The sequence below is a fragment of the Pimephales promelas genome, chromosome 17 (genome assembly GCF_988280905.1).
Source record: "Pimephales promelas chromosome 17, fPimPro1.hap1.1, whole genome shotgun sequence".
Classification (NCBI taxonomy): Eukaryota; Metazoa; Chordata; class Actinopteri; order Cypriniformes; family Leuciscidae; genus Pimephales; species Pimephales promelas.
The window spans coordinates 27,853,028-27,877,500 of record NC_142785.1 but is presented as its reverse complement, the minus strand read 5'-3'; the positions used below and the strand labels follow the sequence as shown (position 1 = coordinate 27,877,500).

The 24,473-nt window shown below is 36.4% G+C and overlaps 1 protein-coding gene across 1 annotated transcript; it reads left to right on the top strand.

Moving 5' to 3' along the window:
* The first annotated feature begins 388 nt into the window (after positions 1–388).
* On the top strand, positions 389–9,571 carry pmp22b (peripheral myelin protein 22b). The gene is made up of 5 exons (XM_039665284.2): positions 389–527; positions 1,489–1,581; positions 1,897–1,987; positions 6,905–7,045; positions 9,283–9,571. The coding sequence occupies exons 2-5, from the start codon at positions 1,504–1,506 to the stop codon at positions 9,441–9,443; spliced, it is 471 nt and encodes a 156-aa protein (XP_039521218.1). The 5' UTR covers positions 389–527; positions 1,489–1,503; the 3' UTR covers positions 9,444–9,571.
* The last annotated feature ends 14,902 nt before the right edge of the window (positions 9,572–24,473 follow it).

Here is a 24,473-nt window from a genome sequence, read left to right as displayed (position 1 = left end):
ACATTTATCTCTCTTTCTACTAGCTCTATTGCCTTGTAAAAAAATATTGAGTTCAAAGTCAAACAGCAGTGATTGTGTTATTAAAGTTTGTTAGTTATAACCCATGGGTTTAGACTACAAAACAGGATAGAGATTATTCCAGTTTAAGGGTGATAGTCATATTCATGGGCTAACTATAGCGCACATAGGCTATTTTCTTCATCCACGTTGGTATCCATGAGAACCAAACACAGCTCTCCTGAGTGTGTATGACTAAGAGCTCTCGTGAGTGTGGTTTTCCTGCGCTCTAACGCACAGTGTGTGCTGTGCCGTGGAGCTGTTACAGGGGCGCGCCCTGACGTAGCAACGAAGAAAAAGGGCGTAGTACTTCCATAATGAGACTCTTTAAAGCTGCTGCTCCATAAGGCACGTTGATCTAGTCGCAGGGATCTGGACTTTGGAAATACGCAGTACTTTTGAAACGAGTGGCGCGACTTCATTTCTGCGTTTTCATCCATTTTTGTGGACTTACTTTCTCTTTCCTCGCAGTAAGTTGGATTTATATTGCAGTACAAAAGTATGATGACTGTTTTAGCGGATCAGAAGGAGACAGTTGCCTAATTCTTGCCTTCGGGATAAATTAAATCACTTTGGCGCTCTGACTCATCCATAAGCTGATATCTAACTTTGTAGAGGGACACTGTGGTTGTTTTATTATTACAGCCTCTAAAACAATCCGTTTTCCCATGTCAAATTCGTTGTAACACTCTTTTGTGCCAAAATTGATTGTAAACTAGCTACTGCGTTCTACAATTGTCGGTCGAGCTACATAGCTCATAAATAGCCTGTAAAGTTTGGTTACACTTTATTTTAAGTTGACGTTGTACATGCATGTAGTAATGAATTAACCACATAGAGTTGGGGTTATGTTTGGTTTAGTTAGGCTACTTGTAATTATGCATATTTTACTTTTCTATAATAAGAACATGTAGTAACGTGTAATACGTCACATTAACGTGACGTAGTTACATGCTATGTTACATGTGTGATATTAATCAACTACATGCATTTACAATAGAGTTGCGGTTAGGGTTTGCTTCAGGGGTAGGTTAGGCTACTTGTAATTATGCATAATTTACTATTTCTATTGTAAGAACATGTCGTAGGCTACTGGTAACTACGTCACCTTAAAATAAAGTGCTACCGAAAGTTTTAATAAAAACATTAACCTTGTATTTTTATTACAAGACGTACCATATAATCAGCTTTCGGTGCACTGGTTAAAACCAACTGCTTTTGATAATAAAAACTGAATATTATATTATCAACTCAAACTCCTATGACACATTCAATAGGCTAATATAATGTATTATTTTATTAATAAATATTTTACATATTTATTTATAATACCCACCTAAACTCAAAAACAAAAACAATTTTGAAGGACTATATTATAACTTTTAACTCACTGATGTACTTTATCAATTAAATGTTCTGGTGTTTGTACAGAACCGTAAGGACATCATGCTGCTCCTCTTACTGGGAATCGTCATCTTGCATGTGGCAGCACTGGTTCTGCTCTTCGTGTCCACTATAGTTAGTGTAAGTATCTATTCTGCAGTTTCTTTTATTTGATTAATAAAGATCTATCTATCTATCTATCTATCTATCTATCTATCTATCTATCTATCTATCTATCTATCTATCTATCTATCTATCTATCTATCTATCTATCTATCTATCTATCTATCTGATATTAAAATGACAAATTATGTGATAGCTATTAATTATGCAACTCATTTCAAGTAATTATTAAAGTCGAAGCCTGCCAATCACAGAATAAAAGCAGCTGTAAGAGAATATTGTGGATGTTTAATCCCTGCTAGTGCTAATGAGTATATTTGCATCCTCTAACAGGCATGGGTTGTTAACAACGTAAGCAGTTCAGACCTCTGGACAAACTGCACAACAACAACCAGTAGCGCATGTAACCCTGCTGACACTGGAGGTAGGATCCTGCTAAATTTTTATATTTAAGAATGAACGTATGATGAAACCAAACATTTGAGGTGCAATAATATTAAAACTCTGTCAAGGGTTAAATAGACACTGTTGGTATGTTACACATAGCAGGTTATTCACAGAGGGCTTGATCCTAGCATTACTGTCAAAGCCCCTTTGCCTATTTACCACTCTTTATGGTGGGTGTGCCCACCACTCTGCCTCAAACCTTGGTACTGCCATCTAGGGGTGAGAATGCAAACATGCAGTTTCAACCCACAACAGAACAGACCCCTCTTAAACATCAGCTCAGGCAGACTGTATAAATAGTCTGGTTGCCAGTGCTGAGCTCGGGCCCCTTGTTTGGGAGTGGAGAGTGCTGGGTTGCAAGGTTTGAGAGATTTTGGGGTGGGGCAGAGGTAGAGCATTTGAAGCAGCTTAGATTTAGACTGATCCGTGTGATGGCGTAGCATCAGAGAGCCGTAGGCCGAACATAGTGTGATTTGAGTCACGCCCACGAATTGAAATGAAAGCGACAGGGTGTTTGAAGGAATGAAGGCAATCTGAAAGAGAGAGAGACTACAAACTAAAGTTGTCATTTTTGAGTTAATCTTGCCATAAAATATATTTAGTTATGCATTTCTAAATCATAAAAAGTACTGTAAATCCCCAATCAGTACACTGTTACACTGTTAGCTGTTGTCAGAGGGTGAGATGATGTCATAGTTTTCGAGCGAGAAACGCCTCTCTGTGCACTTTGGAAACGAGGCGGGACCAGAATGCTTTGCTGTGTTATTTCATAGCTCTCAGTCAGTTGGCGTAGTACCTATAATGTGCTGTGTTTGTTTAGGGTGTGGTGCAGGGAGGGCACATACTGAAGGGCTTTTCTGTCCTGCTCTCCTGCGTGCGCTCGCTCACGTGCCGTGAACAACAACAAAAAAATGCAGTTTTTATTTAAAAGTTTGTAATTTGTAGTTACTTTTTATCTGTAGGCTGTAAATAGGGTCTTAGGGGCTTTATTGGAGCATGACTTGCAATGTATTTTTAATTAGATGACATTTAACTTGCACACAAACAACAGCAGTTAAAATGTGAACCTTTATGTACAGCACTGCAAGGATGCTTTGAATTGATCAAGAGTGACAAAGACTTTAACATTGTTACAAAAGTACGTTTCTATTTCAAATAAATGCTGTTCTTTTGAACTTTCCTGAAAACATGTATCAGTTTTAACAAAAAATGTTAAGCAGCTAACTGTTTTCAACATTGATAATGATAAGAAATGTTTCTTGAGGGGAAAATCAGCATATTATGATTTCTGAAGTATCATGTGACACTGAAAACTGGGGTAATGATGCTGAAAATTCAGTTATGTCATCACAGGAAATGCAACAAATGATAAAACATTAAAATAGTATACAGATATTTTAAATTATATTAATATTTCAGTTTTTACTGTATTTCTGATCAAATAAATGCAGAATTGCTGAGACTTATTTTAAAACTTTTTTTTAATCTTACTGACCTTTTGAACAGTAGTGTATGTCTGTCACTGTAATATTTAGATTCACGTTTTAGGTAACACATTTAATAATGCATGCCAACATTAGGTAACAGAATAGTTAGAATGGAAAATATTTGTATTAAATCTAAAAATGTTAAAATATAAATATGGTAAAAACATTTTTAATATTAAAAGTTTTAAAAGTATATTGCATTAGGAGAAAAATGAGCCAAAACTCATTATAACATATAAACAAAACTCATTAAAAAAAAAAAAAAAAAATATTGATTTCTAATGCATTTACCCAAACCTACTTTTCTTTGCTCGAATTCTTCAAATCTCTAGTTTAAGAATTAAGACAAAAACAAGTATAAGATGTTGGTGGTGAATCAAACTGGGAAAATGTTCTTCTTACTATTACATAGACGCAAAGTGTAATGCAAAACAATCCATGCAGGGTCAGGGACAAATCAATGGGGTTAAATCGAACCTGAGGACAAAACAAGCGCGAAACCATCCTAATATTACCTGAATGGATTTATTTTACACCAAGAGTGATGCGGAACAGCTGGCATGGTGAAGCTACTCAACACTGGCAGCTAAGGCATGCGTGAAATCCTATTCATCATCCTGATATAGAGGACCAAACTGGGGGTTAAGGCAGTCTAGTATTAGCGCACACACTCGCACCCCTGTGATATGTTTCCCCGGTGCATATTTATCATCTGTTAAGCCACATTCTTCACACCCAGGACCATACATACCCCTCTAAATGCAAACACAAGGCCTCCACTTTCCAAAAACGATACCTTCTGTCCTGAAATACACATCCCTGCATGACTGCTGACAGAAATACATCGGGTGTTGTCAAGCACTAAATGAGTACAGCTGCACCTTTTTTTCAGGAAACTGCAAATGTTTACTTCATGTGATAAACTGAGGAAAAACTTAGTAACAGTGAGTAAATGGACTGTATGAGGGGATGTGCCTTCTATTTTTACTCCATTGTTGAGAGATAATTGAGAGATTTATTGTATCATTTGTATTGTGTGGGTGCAGTATGTAAACACACAGATAGCAGCAGAACCTTGTATTATTTATGGATGCAAACTAGAATAGTCTCCTCGTATGGCCTAAATAATAAAAAAAAAAACATTTCCACAATTGTTTCCATTCGGAGATATTTACAAGCTCAAAAACGTTTTATGATTGAGCAGTTAATGAGATCATTGCTAATTCTGAAGCATTCATACTGTATGACCAAGTCTTCCCAACAAAAGTAAAAAGATGATGATCTTGTATTTGCTTTTGAGTAGGCCAGATTTTCCAGGACTTGATCAAGTTTTACGATATTCTTTTCCTGGATGTAATCAATGTGATATTGTAAATTGTGTGTCTCAGGCTACGTTTACATTAGTGCTCAATTGCGATTTTTGTAATTTTTGTAAAGCTGTTCACATTGTTTTTTTTTAAACCAATATCAAAATTCCAGTGTGAACAGATCAACTGTCCCGCATGCGCAAAAGAATGATAAAAAGACGTCACACATCTCGCTGTCATATGGAAGTAAACTCAAAGGACATTAAAGTAAGCGGTTACACAATTGTTTAGTGTGATCAGCCGCTAATGCCAGCTAATATATGCGTAGGCAATAAAAAAAAAAAAGATGAGGATGCGAAAAAAGAGAGCAGAGTTTTTTAACCTTTATGATACGACCACTGCAATACTTATGAGCTCCGACACACCACTGTCCTTCCTTGATAACTTTGGATTAGTAAAATCTTTGAAGCGACTCCCATGAGCGCAGAGTTGTGATGAATGTTACTATGTGTCCTGATACGACTGTTCAGACTGAGGTCGATTGCAAAACATCTGACCTGTATCGGATTTAGGACCACATACTGTATGGAAGTGGACCAATTCAGAATTGAAAAGATCAGATTCCATGTGGTTTGTGCCGTTCACACTGTCATGATAAAACAGATCTGAGTCGCATATGAGCAAAAAAAAAAAAAAAATGCAGATCAGATTAGGGTCTTAAAATTATTATTATTTTCCTGCAGTCTGCATTAGGCTCTAGTAAAGGATCTGGTTGTTCTCAAGGCTATAGTATTGGCTCCGATTTAGTTTTAATCAGTAGTAGGCTGATCTGCTTTAGGGGCTTGACAGTTCTAGTGGCTATAAGCGGAGACAGACACAGCTGAACATGAGAAGAGAGAGAGAGAGAGAGAGAGAGAGAGAGAGAGAGAGAGAGAGGTGTAGAAACATGATGCTACAGGAATGACCCTTAAGTAAGAAATAGACATGCTGGACAACCCATGCATTCCACTTATTACTGCTTGGGCTCAGAAGAGGTAGAGACTGAGATAGAAAAAGATCAACGACGCATCTCCTACATTATCAGAGTAATAATCATTTTTGGTTCCTCAAACACCCTTTTAGTTATTTTTTTTTTTAATAAAAAAAAACAAGTTTTTATTGTCAAGAGCATTTTCATAATTCAAAATATCTTCATGTTCAGCAGAAGTCATGTATGTTTGAAATTAAACTAGTGAGTAAATACTGACAGATTTTGCATTAAAACTCGATTGAGGATAACAATTCTAAAACAGAAACAATTGTTTGTACATAAGAGCCAGAAATACACGCTAAACATTAAACTAAAACATCGGCCACAGCATTCTTCATCAATCTCAAACTCACACAAACCTGTCTCAAAGCTTGCTAAGAACTTAATGTCCTGCAAATCAGTCTACAAGTTTGAGGTCAGTAAGGTTTTATTTTTAAAGAAAGAAAGAAGTATTTCCTGCTATTCTGAAAATACTATGCAAACATTTACCTTCTGCTGTCCACACATATAAAAGGGTGGAATGGCTCTAATGCAGGTTAAAAATGACACACAGGAGGCTTTTAAAGCAATCAAATGTAGGTAATATAGAGTTAATGGAGCTCCTTGTGAGCTGCCGTGTCCTGCATGGGACGTCAAGAAAAGGATCGATATTAGGTGCTGGTAACCTGCTAAGAGCTTTTAGGAACAGAAACCTCATTATGTTTTTTGCACAATGCATTAAGGGTTCCTGGATTCACCATTGCTTTCGAAACAACCATCAAAACCTAAATGCATATTGGCAACAAGAAGAATTCATTATGAACTGATATTTGGTGTTGTTCTAATGCCGACTCACCTCTGTGGTTATCAATAATACATATCTCCAGTTGCACGCCAACGTAAAAGTGCAACTATGCTGTGATCGATCGAGAATAGCAGATGAGAAAAGAGATAACGACCCGCTTAATGCCCATTCCTGTTCATTTTAAATGACCATCTCCTCCTCAAGAACGAATGTTTTTATTTCTGCCCTAAGTGGATTCAGGAATAAGTAAATGCACTAATGTTTTGAAATGCTTTCTGTTTTTCAGTTTGGATCCAAGCAGTCCAAGCCCTTATGATCCTGTCAATCATCTTCAGCTTCCTGTCTCTCTTCCTGTTCTTCTGCCAGCTCTTTACACTTCAGAAGGGTGGACGCTTCTTCCTCACCGGAGCATTCCAGATCTTTGCTAGTGAGTATCGAGACGTCATGTGAACAATGCAGTGGATCAACTTGATGCTAATGAGGTTGACATAGCATGCTGACACACTCATGCAGTGTTAATGGACCCAAGGTGCTCGCAGTAGAAACAAAGGAGAATTCATATTTGTATAGGCTTTTGAGCTAGTTGGCTCTGGTGATCTGAGATCAATTAGCATTTATTAATAAAAGATCATCGATATGACATCGACTGATCTCCTCTGTTCCTATGGAGGTGAATCTGCTTTCATTCGGCTAGATGAAAAGACCTTTGGCCTTAGTCTCGTTACTCTAATGAGTCCTGTCAACTCTCATTAAGCCACAGACGGCACAGGAAACCCTTTAATGCGCTCAACCGCGGTTACAGGCAAACTTCCTGCAGATAATTTAGTTATGATTTCTTCAGATTAAATAATGCAGCACGCGGAGTTAAAAATAGGCAAGGTCACCAAAACAAAGCATTTCTCTTCATTTATGGTAAATAATACACATAAAAGATAAGATACGGGAAGATGCGTTTTACGGTAATTTACTGCAGCTAATGTAAAACGATAGCTCTCCTTAGAAATGGCTCTTTGAGATGTAATGAAGATGGAATATTATTAGAAATCATTACTGTTCCTGGATACCGAATAGCTCTGGAGGCGAGATGAATGCTTGATCTTTCAGTACGTACTGAAACCGAGGGCTTTTAAAGTTCATATCTGCGTCTCTCATCAGAGAGGAAGGACACTAATTGAAAGCTAAATGTCAGAGGGGAGGCGAGGGTGTAAACAGCACAAAGCCAGACACTTACAGGTGCCCACTGAGTTGGCACAGGACACACAGCCGCTGCCACAAGATGAAATGTCAAGACTGGCACTCTGAAGGTGGTCTGTGCCGGACATAAAAGAACGTGCTGAAAGTGCCTTGTCATGTTTCCTCCCTCTCGAGCAGACTTCATAGTCAAGACTATAGGCCAACATTAGTTGGAGGACTGTTACTTAGTACATGTTTTTGCGAGTGTCTTTTGTTGTTAATTGTTACACAAGTATAGAAAGACGTGATTCTCTATTACAACCACTGCCGTACACAGAGGCTGAAATACAGAGGTCCAAAAAATGCATTCACAATATGCACATGATCATTTGGTAACCGTTTGGTTCCCACTGAAGTCCATTATATGGAGAAAAATCTTGGAATGTTTTCATCAAAAACCTTTGAAAAGGGCCTTGGATATTATTAATGTCAGTTGTTTAACATCTCTATACTGTAGTAAGGAAGTCAAATGTTAAATGTTAAGCTACTTGCAACTATTTTTTTTTTTTTTTACCAGTTAAAATCAACAATCGTGTTTTCCGTTAATTAATGCTCTGCTTCTGTAAAAAGTAATGCTATTTCCCAGCTTCGTTGATTTGATTGGCCTCCTCAGCACAGATGAGAAAGTTGCTTACCTTGGCGTTGTACATAATATTTGCAGCTAGTTATTATTAGGCAATTATTTCACAACTTTTATTATACACCTTGGAAAACAATACTGAGGTAGTGAGGGACCTCAGTGGTGACCATGATTACAATACACATTATTGGATATTAAATGTAATATCCTGACCATAAAAGCCTTAAAAACTATTTTTTCTGATGTAAAAAAAATAAATTTATGAAAAAGCTTTAAAAATTTTAAAGGTTTGGAGTTTGTATGTTTTTTTTTAAAGAAATACTTTAATTTACGAAAGATGCATTAAATTGATCAAATGTGACCGTAAAAACAAAAACAATAAGCAGCACAACTGTTTTCAACATTGATAATAATCAGAAATGTTTCTTGAGCTGCAAATCAGCATATTACAATGATTTCTGAAGATCATGTGACACTGACGACTACAGTAATGATGCTGAAAATTAACTTTTATAAATAATAATAAGAATAAATTACTTTTTAAAATATATATATAAAAAAACAGTAATTTTATTTTGTAATAATATTTCACAATATTAGTTTATTTTTGATCAAATGAATGCCTTTCAAAAACATAAAAGTTACAAAGCTAAAACTTTGCAAATATTCTTAATTATTGCTATCTTTCTTTGTAGTGAAGTCATAAAACGCATGATATAGCATAAATGGAAGTCTGAAAATTCTGAAATAACAACCTTGGAGTTTCCAAACATATGATTTTTATACAGTAAAAACAATCATTTTGTTGAATTTCCAGACAGTTAATATTTCTTGTCATCGTCCCTCCCCAGGTCTTTTCGTTATGAGTGGAGCCATCATTTATACGGTAATGAACGGCGAGTGGATCACTGGGACAGTGTCCTATGGCTTTTCCTACATCTTGGCCTGGGTAGCCTTCCCTCTGGCATTCATAAGCGGGTTAATCTACGTCATCTTGAGAAAGCGAGAGTGAGGTGGCACTGCCCTCTCATGGCCGCTGCCTGGAAATACAGCTTTGAAGCCAAAGTATCACACTGCATCCACAGAGAAGTGAAATCACACGGTATCGTTACCCGGGGGCTCAGTCAAAATCAACCCCACTGCCACCCCGAAAAGACATATTCAATACTGTCATCATTTGAAGATGTATATAGTATATATGGTTTAAAACCTATTTATAACACTTTTTACATATATGTACATAGTATTATGTTTGCTCTGTTGACAAAGTATCTCTTTTAGCTAATAAGTGCCTAGAGCGTGTTTGTCGCAGAAACGTGCATCATTAGCCATAATGTGTGTTTGTGTCTTTTGTTTTTTTCCTTATACGGCCAAAAAATACTTATAAAAAGGTTTTTGATGTATTTTAACCAAAGTGCATGTATTAAATTATAGGGACAGTGAAATGAAGTGTTTTCAATGAAGATGCATTGAGAATTCATAGATGAAGTAACTAAAATACCATGGTTAGATCGGCAGTTATGAAAGCTTTTTTTCTGTTTTCCAACAAAAAAATGGTGCTATTTATTTACCATTCCTTTAACTAATAGCCATTTAGCCTTTATTTAGAAGGACATAACATGAATGAAAGTCAAAATGCCATTGAATATATTGTGCTTGTGCCTATAACACAATGCTGTATATACAGTACTCGCCAAAAAGGTTCATTTTATAATAAAACAAAGAAAATGTGTTCTGAGTAACACTGGGTTATTAGTTTAGTTTTGGGAGATTGTGATGGAGGAAATGTAGTAAAAACAGAGACTAGGAACTATTGATTTTAGTTGGATTTAGTTACTTTTAAGAGCAGTATTAGCAGCAGGATTTGAGAAAGACGGTAATTTGTTTAAACAGTTTATTAAATGTTGCTTATGTTACATTCAAATCCAAATGCAATTCAGATGTGTGGGTTTGATCATGTTATCTGTTATTACAATCGTGGCATACATGATTAAACAGTTGAGGTAAACGCCTTAAATATTTAAATCCGATGAGTGTAAAAATAAAAATAAAATGAAGGAACATTAAATAATCCAAGCATCAGAATGACAGCTCACAGTCCTCTTGTATATTACGCAATGTATCCGTAAAAACGTTTAAAAGCATCCAAGTGGCAGTTTTGCTAGGTTAAAAATGTGTTATGAACTGACCCCTGACAACATGATGGTGGACACATCGTAACACCTGCATGCATTGGAAACATTTTTCAATACTTGAAATATAACAAGCTGCATTGTCTACCATCTTAGATGCTTTGTTTCTACTCACAGTAATTCTCAACGTACTGTAATAGCATGTGATAGTATTAAACAACCCATTACTTACAATTAAAGGGCCTATTCTGAGGACCATGTATTAGATTACTTCTCCTGCGACACCGAAAACAATAAATGTTTTGTTATGATGAGCAGAACATGTTGCCTGTTTTCATGGTTGTAGTGAATATTGTTTATCTGATGAATGTCTAACTAAATCCCATTCTGATTTTTTTTTTCTGTGACTGAACAAAAAACCTTTGCTGCAATGGAGTATTTATTTTAGCAGCAATAAAACTTGTGTGTAAAGGGATTTCTGTATACAGTGATTGATAATCCCCTTAAAAATATCCATATATAATCAATATGTGGTCTGTTCTGACATGGGACCAGCACTAGAAAAATGTTGCATGTACTCATTTCCCAACATTAACACAATTTAGACTGCAATTGTTATTTGACATTGTAAGACTAAAACCTGAAGAAGAAAAATCTGAATAGTGTTTAATTAATTTGATCTGGCTAAAGAGTGTAATATTTTTTGTATTTAATTTAATTTGTGAAAACACCTGTACTGTAAGTTGTCTGAAGGAGTGTGAGCTCTGATGAAGACTGTTCATTCACAAGAACCCAACTCTGTGCCTCTGACTCGCCTCTCTTTTCAAAGCTTGTGTTTGTGTGTTTATTAAAAGCTATTAAAAAGAAATACTGCGTAAAAGAAAACGGTCTCTCTTTTTACTTAATTCTTGCAAAAATGCAAATTAATTTTAAAAAGTATGCAATTGTATGAGAAGCAGAGGTGGGCTGTGACCCTGGAATGGCTCTGATAGCACAATGGCAAAAACGAAAATAATAAAATAAAATGAAAATAAATTATATATATATATATATATATATATATATATATATATGCGCCTATGTATATCAAATTAATAGTTCTGGGCAACCAGGGGCAACCCTGGGCACCAGCTGAGAACCACTGATGTTAAAAAAAATAAAAAAAAAAAATAAAAAAAAACCAACAGGAAATGCTGCCACATAGTGGTGCAATTTAAATAGTGCATGTTAATATGTGACAAAATAAATACTGCAATACGTTAATTTAATTCCCTTTTAAGCAGCATGCCATGGCAGTTAATACATGCCATGTTTGACGTTGATTTCTAAGGGCATATTTTAAGCTCTATGACTGCACTTTTTTGTTTAGAAACCGAATTGTAGTGCCATATTTAAACTTTTTAATGGCACATTCAAATTCTGAGACACATATCTGATACAGGTCACAATCACTAACCTCTAGATAGAACAAGATACTATGAACTAAGTCAAATGTTTAAGCAAATAAATTAGGAATTGAGGATATTTTTCATCAGATTGTGAATGAGTTTTTCTTCTCCAAAGCACTGCTGCCCTCTAGTGAAATTCAGGATAACTTTGTAAGATAACTTGCAATAAACTTCTACCACAAATAGATCTAACGAAAAGACAATTTTAAGAACAAAACAGATTAAGGAAAAGAGGCAGGAGAAAGAAAATGTTACAGACCATTTCATAAGGTGTCACAGTCCATTTCATCCAATTATACCGATTTGAAATCATCAGCAATGGAATCATCAGTCTTCATTTAGCTGGGCTTTGTTTGCTGGGTGAGTGTTTTACGCGTTTTATTCACCTTATTCCAACGCGGAAGTAAGTTAAGCTGTTTTCGGTACGGTTTTCTGTGATAGACTTTCGATTCATAGGGAAATAACGAGAATAACATCAAAGTGCTAGCAAAGTTTGCACGACAAACCAGTGTGCTTATAAATAAGCCAATACATTAGAACGATATGGTAAGAAATACTACTTTGCAATATTAATATACAAGCAGGAAAGCAGCCTGACGAATTGTTAGAACTGGAAGCCAATGACACCGGAAACCAGACACAATTTACACATGGCCACGCCCACTCTGACGTGAGAAATAAGGTGGATAAAATCACTTTATAAGAAATTTCAGCTGAATTTCCTGTTCACATGTTATAATAAAACAATTCAGAAGGAGGTCAATGTGTATTGAGAGATTTACATAGCGCTTGAGATTTAACACTTATAGGTTACACTTATATATATATATTTAAACTGGATACTTTAATTAAATTTCATAATTAAAAAATACTCAAATCGCATGCTCTATTTAATCATAAATTATAGGTCTAAACACTCAAAATGACTATTTAAGGCAATCATATGATGTTGGGCTCTCTTGGGAATGTCTGTGTAAGGCAGACAAATTAATATTACCCATGTGTCTTATCTTATAATGATGGTAATTAATGTATGTGACCACAAAACCCTGCAACTTAAGTCTGTCAGAATGATTTGCTGCACCCCGTCCTGTTTCCAAAAGCCCAAATCCCTATATGAAGATCTGGAGATGTTGAATGTTACAGAAAAAAAAGGTAATGAAAGCACATGAAATGCTTTTGTCTACATTTAACTGTTGCAAGAAGCCTTAAAAGGAGGGAAGAAACAAGTTAAAAACCTAGCTGAAAAGGTCTCATACACTCAAAAAAAAACAGTAGGATTAAAAAACAGGATAGTAAACACACCCTGTCAGCTTTAGACAGCACAAGCTTTGTTTATGCCCCATATACCCCTCCTCTGTCACCACCGTAATTGTTTACGTCCTCCGGGTCAAGAACGAGACTACAAAATAATGACATTATCCATCGTGTCCCTCTCAGTCTCCTCTGCCCCCCGCCCATGTCTCAACACTTTAATTCTACCCACCCAATGTCATTAACGCCTCCGCTATCCATTCTCCAGTCTTCAGGGAGATAATATTCCTTAATTTCTGGAACACAATGGGAAAGGATGCAAACAGAAGGTTCACCTTAATCTATCAGGCCTCCTTCATGGCTCTGAAGCGCTCTCTGACAGGCATAGCATCGCTGGACCATGGACCGGGGGAAAAGAGACACAATTAAACCTCATGAAATGCAAATGGGGCCTTTTTTTAAGGCAAAGGATGGGGGTTATTTTCTGCCTGAAACCACCATCTGCTGGCTCTCACCTGCACAAAGCATCATCAGGTCAGGAAATTTGTAGCTTTAATATTTTTTTTGATGTAAATTAAAAAAAGAGAGATAGTTGAGAGGGGGAAATGGCTTACGAGAACACAGTTTCGATCAGAAGGATATATATATATATATATATATATATATATATATATATATATATATATATCTTATGGAGAAAGAGGAAAAATTTTACAATTTTACAATGGTCAAATTTATCAGAGATACTGTAGAAACAACAGATGATTTATTTAGTCAGATTTATTTAGTTGAATGTGATACACTATCAGAAAAAAAAGGCACAAAAGCTGTCACTGGGGCTGTACCTTTTCAAAAAGTAAACTTTTTTCCACTTTAGGTGCTAATATGTATATTTTAAGTAATATGTAAAATTTAGGTGCTAATGTTATGTACATTTGTGGTGTTAAAATGCACATTTTAGGTGCTAATAAGTACATTTTAGGTGCTATGTCAATTTCAGGAGCTAATATGTCCATTTTAGGTCATGTACATTTTAAGTGTTAATATGTACATTTTAAGTGCTAATATGTTAATTTCATGAGCTAATATGTCCATTTTAGGTGTTTAATATGTACATTTTAGGTACTAATATGTACATTTTAGGTGTTAATATGTACATTGTAGGTGCTAATAAGTACATTTTGGCGTTAATGTGTACATTTTAGGTGCTAATATGTCCATTTCAGGAGCTATATGTCCATTGTAGGTCCTAATATGTACATTTTAAGTGCTAATATGTCCATTTCATGAGCTAATATATCCATTGTAGGTGGTAATGTGTACATTTTAGGTACTAATATGTACATTTTAGGTGTTAATATGTACATTTTAGGTGCTAATGTGTACCACTAGGTACCAATATGCAGCCGTTGGGTACAAAAGTGTACCCTTTGAAAAGGTACAGCCCCAGTGACAGCTTTTGTACCTTTTTTTCGGAGAGTGTATGAACTCACCAACTGCCAGGATATGCCTCATTTACTAGCCAAAAGGCCTATTTACTCACATTTTGGAATCTGCATGTTAACATCGAGCCAAAAAAAAAAAAAAAACCCAAACCAAAACAAACACAAACATATACATGCACATGTCAGTGCATAAACACATTTATATGCCTACAAACAATCTGGAACAACACCCCCTTGACCCTTCACAAATGCACAAACATGGCCTTTCACTCACACAAACACACACACACACACACACCACCTCCTATTAAAGGTGACCCTCGCACCATTGCCTCAGTCCCCCAGCGGCTTCATAAATCCCGCAATATGCGTGTGCTTGTTTAGAACCTGATCCCTCCTCACCCAGAGGTCATCCACGAGCTGTACCCTAGAAACACGTCTGGACGCAAGCCTTCCCCGGGGCAGCGTTCCACCAGGGTCAGAACAGACCTGCTGTTTTATTTTCTCTCCTCCTCCGTCCGTCATTCTTCGGTGTCACAAAAGGCCTTTCGCTCCAGAGGAACCAGATTTGCCCCCCAGTGGCCCGATCGCAGAGGTTTCAAGGTCAAGACCAGGCTGAAGGTCATCAAAGCCAGATCTGCCCTCTGCACTGGAGTCTGTCCATCATGGTGTCCAGATGAAGGAAACACTCGCCGCTTATGGAGTGTCAGACTAAATCGAACCCATTCAGTCCCATCTATCATACTCAATCATGCTAATGCTTGAGAACAGGCGATCTGGTCATAATAAAGGCTTTGAAAGGAAAGCATTCAGGGGTGATGAGACAGACAATATATTTCCTCAGTTTAACACTCAAACTATGATGAATTAGGCAAAGTGACAAAGACACTCTCTTAAAGGAATAGTTCAACCAAAAATGAACTTTTCCAAACGGAATATCAAAGTTGCTCGATCAAGATTTTAATGAACAACAACTTAAATTGAATTACATAAAGCTCTAAAACAGCTCAGGAAGATTTGGAAAATAGCACAAACATCACGTGGACTACATGATGCTGTATGGTGCTTGTTGTGCTTTTATGAGCTTAATACAAAACTAAAATAAATAAATTAAAACAAGTCTTAACGCTGTTGAAAAAGTTACGACATAGACTTCCATCGGTATACCATGCTAGCTAGAGTTGGAGCCCATTTTGCCTTCAGAACTGCCTTCATTCTTCATGACATATCAACAATGTGCTGGAAACCTTAGAGTTGACATAATAGCATCACACAAATGCTGCAGATTTGTCAGCTACACATCCGTGTATCTCCTGTTCCACCACATCCCAAAGGTGACCTATTGGATTGAGATCTGGTGACTGTGGAGGCCATAGTGAACTCACTGTCATGTTTAATGATTTGAGTTTTGTGACTTGGTGCATAATCCTGTTGGAAGTAGCCATCAGAAGATGGTATACCGTGGAAAAGACCAGCCCATTTTCATCCCAAGGCGTCATATACTGACACTTTTGACATTTCGTCTACATCCAACGCACATGGCACCCTTTAGCATCAATATGAGACGCAGATATATATGGGCCAGAAGGCGCCTCCTAGTGGTCTAACCCTAACCCTACACCAGAACTAAACCTACCCATAACCAAACAAAGCACTGTGTGTTATATTGACAAGAGTGCCATGTGTGTTGGATTGAAATTTCAAAAGCGTCACTATATGACGCCCTAGGATGAGAATGCGTTGAAAAGACAGACATGGTCAGCAACAATATTCAGGTAGGCTGTGGCATTTGTGATGCTCAATTGGTAATAAGCGGCTCAAAGTGTGCTAAAATAATCCCCACACATTACACCACCAGCCTGAGCCGTTGATCCAAGACAGGATCCATGTTTTCATGTTGGTTACGCCACATCTGAATGTCGCAACAGACATCGAGACTCATCAGACCAGACACTGTTTTTCCAATCTTCTATTGTCCAATTTTGCTGAGCCTGTGTGTATTGTAGCCTCAGTTTCCAGTTCTTATCTGACAGCAGTGGCACCGCTGTGATCTTCTGCTTCAAGATTCAACATGTTGAGCATTCAGAGATGCTCTTCTGCAGAGATCGCTTGTAACAAGTGAATATTTTAGATACTGTTGCCTTTCTATCAGCTCGAACCAGTCAAGCCATCCTCCTCTGACCTCTGGCATCAACAAGGCATTTTCACCCGCAGAACTGCAGCTCAGTGGATATTTTCTCTTTTTCTGACAATTCTCTGACAGTTGTGCTTAAATCCCAGTAGATCAGCAGTTTCTGAAATACTCAGATCAGCCCTTCTGGCACCAACAACCATGCCATGCTCAAAGTCACTTCAATTATCTTTCTTCCCCATTCTGATGCTCAGCACATTGTCTAAAACTAAAACTAGCTAAAAACGAACAAAAGATTATAGATTTTTCATTCAGGCCGACATTTATTTTTATAATGGAAAACTGCCCGAGGATAAGTAAAACTTTAATGTGAAAAATAAAGTGAACTCTTTTGTTCCTTGCAACTTATAACCACATACTCACATATATTGTACCAAAAATGTAGCCCAGCATCTCCATTATATAGCTTGTTTTCTGCAAGTGAAGGATTGTGGGTCGGAGTCTCTGTCCTTATACATTGTTCTCTGAGGTGTGAATAATGCCAGCTTGAACACAAACACACACACCGTTGGCATGCCACTGAATCAGGCCATAACATACCTCCACTTGCTCTTAGATTTCAAAGCAAGCCACATTGAGCCGGGAGAGATAGGAATCTCACACTGCCATATGGAGCAAATCACACTGGAGCCATGCCAGCTAAATTACAACCAACCAGAGACAAAACACAGGGTATCATGAGGACGATTGAATTAATTAAGTCACACACAAGAGATCATCTTGAAAACATTCAGATATTCAAGATATTCCACAAGCTATGGAAGATTGAGTGATCATCAACAAACATGTAACTTTTGTACACAATAGGATATTAAACACATTTTTTACCCAATTGGAAGCCCATCTTCAAGTCCATCTTGATTATTGGGTGAGTCTTTGCAATAAACGCCCAAAAAACGGAAGTGATGAGATACATGACTGAAAGTATTTAAATGGTGATCACTGCTAGTCCTGTTTTATGGTAAATAAAAGTAAATATGTAGTCTAAATAAAAATAATACATGAGGTACATTTACTTCACTGTATCCAAAGCCAAAACTTGTTTTCATAGACTACATCTTAAATATTGTATCTTCAATAAAAGTGTATTTTCCCCAAGAAGATTATTTCTCTTTTTGTACACTGAAATACATTTTAAAAATCTGCTATAGCACTATTAAATACTGATTCTCTAAAAACAAATCCTAATCTCTCCTGTAGTGTAGTTTCTTGAGCAAATGGGTATTATTTCAAAGGTTTTTAAATATTTATAACTGAAAAATAATACATTAATACTTGCTAAGAAAACCATTTTTGGGGGGTCTCCAACTGAGAACATAAGGTGCACTGCCCCCTACTGATCAGCTCAGTGAACTTCAATTCAACTGCATTGTTCCATACGGTAATTTATTATGAACAACCTTGCATAAATGACTTAGAAATAGCTTCCATATCCACAGGCCTACTGAAAGATATCTCTCTGATTTATTCATGGCATTAAATGCCCAAATGCGTAAATGATAATTTTCATTTGAAAAAAAAAAAAAGAACTAAGGACTTAGATAAGAAAAATGACAGGTTCAGACTCAATGGGAAGATGATGTGGGAGAGAGAGGAGGAGAAAAAGAAAAGGAGGAGGTGAAAGGTCAGGGCTAATGCAAGCATGATTAGTAAACCTAATTATCAGACCACAGTTTGAGCTCTTATGGCCCTGAAAAAGCCAATCACCATTAATCTAGAATCCACGGAGAGCAATCGCAGCAGCAGAGATTAATGCAGTAATCGGACAACGTAACCTCCTATTCCTGCCAGCACTTAACACTCTGCGTGAGGGGCGTTATCAGAACACAAATACCAACAAACATACTTCAAGTAAGTGTATGGCATAGATTTAAGACAAAGCACATTGTGTCTGTAACATGGATTGCATTTTCATATAATTACATATTATTTGCAATAATAATTAGAACGTTTGAATTGCTGTATCATTATATCTAAAATAACAAGTACAATATTAAATAATATTTTTGAATTAATATGTATAATTTACTGTATGTATTAATCAGGTTATCTGTAATTGTGCAGAAAGCAATTCCTTTAAAAAAAAATTGCTCCGTGTTATCTACCTTAAAAGGTAAAGGTCAATGTTCAAGCCAACATTTACACACACAAACCGACATTTTTCACTCCTATGTCTGGATAATGTTCACACGTTGGTGTTCTCACACTTCAGGGCGGTTCTTGGAGAATTCTGTGTGTCCTTTCTCTGCCCTCTGACCCCAGCTCTAACAATCAAAGGCCATATGGTAAACATATTTCCCTGCTTCATTGGGTTTTACTGCACTTGCTACAAGAATGAAGGAGGTTGTGTCAGGTTCATGAGGGTAAACGATACAGTCAGCCATTAAAGAGATTTTATTTCTGTTAGTGCAGGCAGAACAGCTCTCAGGGACCATTCAAACCTGGCCGTCAAATTATAACAACATGAACACCGAGCACTTCTCCTATACGGCCCGGCCAGATAGCACTTTTAGGCCTGTATTCTCAACCTAGAATTAACAGTAAGAGATCCTATAGCAACCCTTTTGAAATTGTTTAATAAAATATTTGTTTGCTTCAGGTTGCTTCACACACATGGTGTTGCATGAAAGCAGCATGAAATTAATATTCTGCACTGAAAAAATATTGTTGGTTCAACTTAAAAAAGTAAGTAACCTGGTTGCCTTAAAATTTTTAGTTGAACTGGAAAAAGTGAGTTAATACAATGAAGGAGATTGATCATCAGAAACTCAAAATAGTAAGTCATATCAACTAAATAAATTATTTAAGTTGATTTGACAAAAGAAAAAAATGTTGTGATAACAAATCTTGAATATATATATTTTTTTACAGTATAAAATTAAGCTCAATCTACAGCATTTTGTGGCATAATATATTTATTACAACAAAAATACATGTTTACTTGTATCTGATTTTCATTATATTAAAAAAAATATTCCACTGACCAGATGTACAATAAATATGCATGTTAATATGATTTTAGTATGGAAATAATCACTTGTTTCACTTCTGTGTAAAGTTGCATCCAACTCGGTTCCCATGTCTGACTATTTTCTTTCACTGAGTGTTTTTAGACCTCAAATACTACAAGTATTACTACAAGTTTTAACAGAAGAATGTTAATAAAATGCTAGTATAAAATTATAAGCTTCACATATCTGCTTTTAACTCCCAAAATTGGACTTATTCACTTCCATTGTGCGCCTCACTAATTTATTTATTTATTTTTTTATTATTTTTAAGAAAATGAGGATTGAGTCAACATGATTTTTGAGGCAATCAACAATCAATTTAAGTAGAAAGGTCACGATTTAATTCATGAAACACCTACACAGATAAATCTCATCCTGAATGTATTCTAAGCCGCTTTGGATAAAAGTGCCAGTCGAATGAATAAATCAAATGAAATTGCTTATTACATTCATGACCGTTTTCAATTACGTCTTGATAATATTGATTATTCTACTATCAAGAGAACCTTTCCCTTTTTAAGTGGGTTAGACATCAAATAACCATTATGTGTCTGGTAAACAACATTAGAGTTTAATTATATTACTCTGAGAGCAGTTGATGTTTTGAGTGCCAGAATATTGGCAACTTGCTCCCCTGCGGTTTTCTTTCTATGTATTTCTGTCTGGTTTTTGGTCAGTATGCATCCCTCACTGGTCAGGCCAAGGAAAGGAGCTTGCAATGCAATCCTCCAGCAATGTCATGACATATAGTTCAGTCTGTTATATGGAGTCTTAGTTTGGCCCGTTCGGTTTCAGTTCATAACGCTGAGCTATAACTCACACGGACAAAACCCAGCACACATGCACTGACCCGCATCTGGACAGCATCTGGGGTCGGAGAGGTCAACAAGTGCTGAACCATGTGTGCTGGTTCCCGCTTGCACTCTAAACCTAAAGCACAGGTCAAGTGAAACGGAGGGAGGAAAGGCAAATAAAGGAATAGAACATGCAGAGAGATGTGAGAAGAGCAGAGTGGGTTTATAAAGCGATGTGAACGAGCAATGTGTTTATTTGAACTACTTATATTTTAAATGGCACAATTTCTCATTGTAGCAAATGGTTTGGCTATACAAATGTCAATACAGATTCTGAGATGAAAATATTTTAACATTTTGTTTATTTTACCATGAACATTAAGTGGCTCGATTATTTAAAGGAGCAGGAAAAAACAGGTGCCCCCATGAAGGCAAGGACACTTAAAGGGATAGTTCACTTTGAAATTCATTTTTGGTATGTTTTAGCTTACCTCAAGGGCATCCAAGATGTGTCTTTGTTTCCGCAGTAGTTTCAATTTTGATATTTTTAGGTCAAACCGTTCATCTTATAATGGAGGTCTATGGTCACCACCAATCAATGTGTACTTACATTTACGAGTCATTAAATTATTTTTAATTTGGACTTCTCTGTGGATACTCTTTGAGGTGGTGACCTGCATTATGTGACTGACAGACAAGAACGGTTTGACCTCAAAAATATCAAAATTGAAACTACTGTGGAAACAAACACACCTACATATTGGATGCCCTTGAGGTAAGCTAAAACATACCAAAATTTAATTTCAAAGTGAACTATCCCTTTAATAGAGTTGCAGAACTGGGTCCTGGGCTCTGAAATCTGTGCACAGGATGAAGCTGATCACTTCAGGAAGTAAACAACCACATGGCACCAGAGGGAAATGTTTAACTATGAAGTGGGGGATGAAAGAGAGGGCATGAAAAGAACGAGAGGCGTTAATCAAAAGACAAGGATGTTTGGTCGGGCACCCATGATAGGAGGAGGATAGAAGAACTTGGGAAGAGATAATTGATAACAGATCATCAGCCCAGGGGCAGACTCGGGTGCAGATAGGATTATACTTCCTATGCTATTCAGACGGAGGCATACTTACAAATTTACAGATGGTATTGTCTCCAGAAGGACTTTTAATTATTCTGTTGTAAATTTAATGACCAGACAACTCACTACGATTTATAATACAATTAAATCATCTGTTAAAGTCAGCAGGGGGGTAAAAGCCAAGAAATTGGTGCATGCAAATGCTTTTTCATTTTCATATTCAATGCTTTACGACGCAAGATTAATGTGTTGCTATGCATAAACACCAGCGTACACAAAGAAGCAAGAACTAAATTGCTCTCATACAGAATGAATTTGTAATGTAAATTAAATGACCAAACGACACTACAACTAATAATAAAACTCAGTAATCAAAACTGAGTAAAACCGTCAGCGAGAGGGATAAAAAGGCAGAAATTAGTGCAAATCTATAATTAAAGGTAAATGTGTTCTGCTTTTTATAAACAATTATTTGCATACACCATGAACTAAGTTATACCCATGAGCTTGTAATGGATATGTAATGACTAGACACACTAAATACTATAATAAATTCATGAAATTTAGCAGGGGGTTAATAGGCTGAAATTAGTGAAATTGCTTTTCATTTTCATAATTATGGTACGCTGCAAGATAAACATTTTATGCTATTCATTTAACTGCTACTTCTTAACAGCTTTACATAAAATAACATCTAAAATGTGTATATATATATATATATATGAAGAGTTCAGATGCAAAAGCCTCTAAATGCCATTTGAAATTTTCTTCTTTAATGACGATTTTTATCAAACTTGTATATTTAAGTTCAGTGATTTCACTTAAATGGCAATGATAATTACCTATTAATTGTTATTTAAGTGAAATTACTGAACTTAAATATACAAGTTTGATAAAAATCGTCATTAAAGAAGAAAATTTCAAATGGCATTTAGAGGCTTTTGCATCTGAACTCTTCATATATATATATATATATATATATATATATATATATATATACAGTAGGTATGTGATACATTTGTGCATATGCTATATAGAGTTGCTATGCACAAACACTTACTTTAGTAAACAACACACATTTAAAACTAAATTTTATGAATCATTACAGAAAACATATAAACACACACCTCCCATCTGTCAGTGCAGTGACTTAGCAAGTGCAGTTAGCGGCCGATCAGTGTGGCTCTCCATCAGAGACCAGCAGCTGTATGCAGCAACAGAGAAACATTGACGGACCGAAGGAGGAGGAGGAGGAGGATTGACGAAGAACACTATCGCTCTTCTTAACGGGATGTAACAGAAGAGGCACTACAGGGTCCTACAGGCTTTCAGACGAGTTCTTCCGTGCGGTGAGGAGCTGATGACTGATATTATCAGGGTCATGAACCATAGAGAAATAAGTGAGTCTGTAAACTCAAGGACAGCAGGAAGACCTCACGTCGTTAAAAGCACGTTTGATTGAGCACCTGGAGCTGTGCGGATTGTTCATTCCCTCCCTCGACTCATCCAGAATCACGTGAAGAATGGTCCCGTTAATGTGTTACCTATACTATTGACTGTATTTATATGAACTCACTGTCAATCTGGCGACATCTCATTGACTCATGATATCCCATTGAGTTTAAACTGATGATATAACAGGATTGATCTATTGACAGGCCATCCATTACATGTTTAGTGACCTTTATATGGCATGAGGGGCTCGTTGCAAATCACTTATTTGGAACTGGACAGTTTCAGATTTTGTGTTTATACTACGGCTGTTAATCACTATATCTCTATTGATCCATATCTCTATCTTTCCATATATCCATCCATCCATCCATGTGCATACACACAATATATATACAAAAAAATATATACATACACACAAAGTGGGAAAAAATGCTATTAATTTATAAATAAACGTTAAACTGACAACCTAAGTTTTTTTTTTATCTCATTATAAGGTAATACAATACAACATAAAAAAACAAGTGGAAAGAAGGAGGATGAATAGAAAAGAAACAAATAGGAAGGAAAAAGAAAAAGAAAATAAAGAAAGAATATATGAAATGCAAGGCAAGTTAATTTATATAGCACATTTCTCACACTATGCAATTCAAAGATTGGAATCAAATAATCACAAAAAAGTAAGGGAAATTTAAAAAGTAATACTGTAAAAGAAAGTAAAAGATATATGATATAGTTATAAAATTTATTAAAAGAGTACAAAGATGATAGATAAACTGGCAAAACACCGGTGTATCATATTTTTCACAACTCACAGTTTGATTTCCCCATGATTAAACTGTCTGTGGTGTTATTTCGGCGCCTAAGAAATCTTTTGGACGTCTCCGATGGACTTGATTTTCCCCTAAAATCGAACAGGAGGAGCTCTAGGACTCACGGGGTAACCTCAGGTTCACTGCCCCATCAGTCCGCACCCCAAAAACCCATTTGGAAGCTGTAGGAATGGAATCGATCCAGTCGGACTCGGCACCCCACAGAACCTCGAGTTTAATCACGTCAAACTCACTGCTCCAACACAGACCCAGGCCATCAGCATGGTTTCATCTCTCTTACCCAATTCTCAGTGCTATTTGAGTTCAGTTTAGTATAAAAATGAGGATGCTAAATAAAATATAGTGAATACAAAACTACAAGTTTTGTCCTCCGCCACTTGCCCTCAGAACAAAGGGACAAA

Bases quoted from the DNA above. Each gene is read 5' to 3' on its own strand.
- pmp22b (XM_039665284.2), top strand. From the start codon at position 1,504: ATGCTGCTCCTCTTACTGGGAATCGTCATCTTGCATGTGGCAGCACTG. The intron at 1,582-1,896 runs GTAAGTATCTAT...ATCCTCTAACAG, and splicing joins TCGTGTCCACTATAGTTAGT to GCATGGGTTGTTAACAACGT. The intron at 1,988-6,904 runs GTAGGATCCTGC...TCTGTTTTTCAG, and splicing joins TAACCCTGCTGACACTGGAG to TTTGGATCCAAGCAGTCCAA.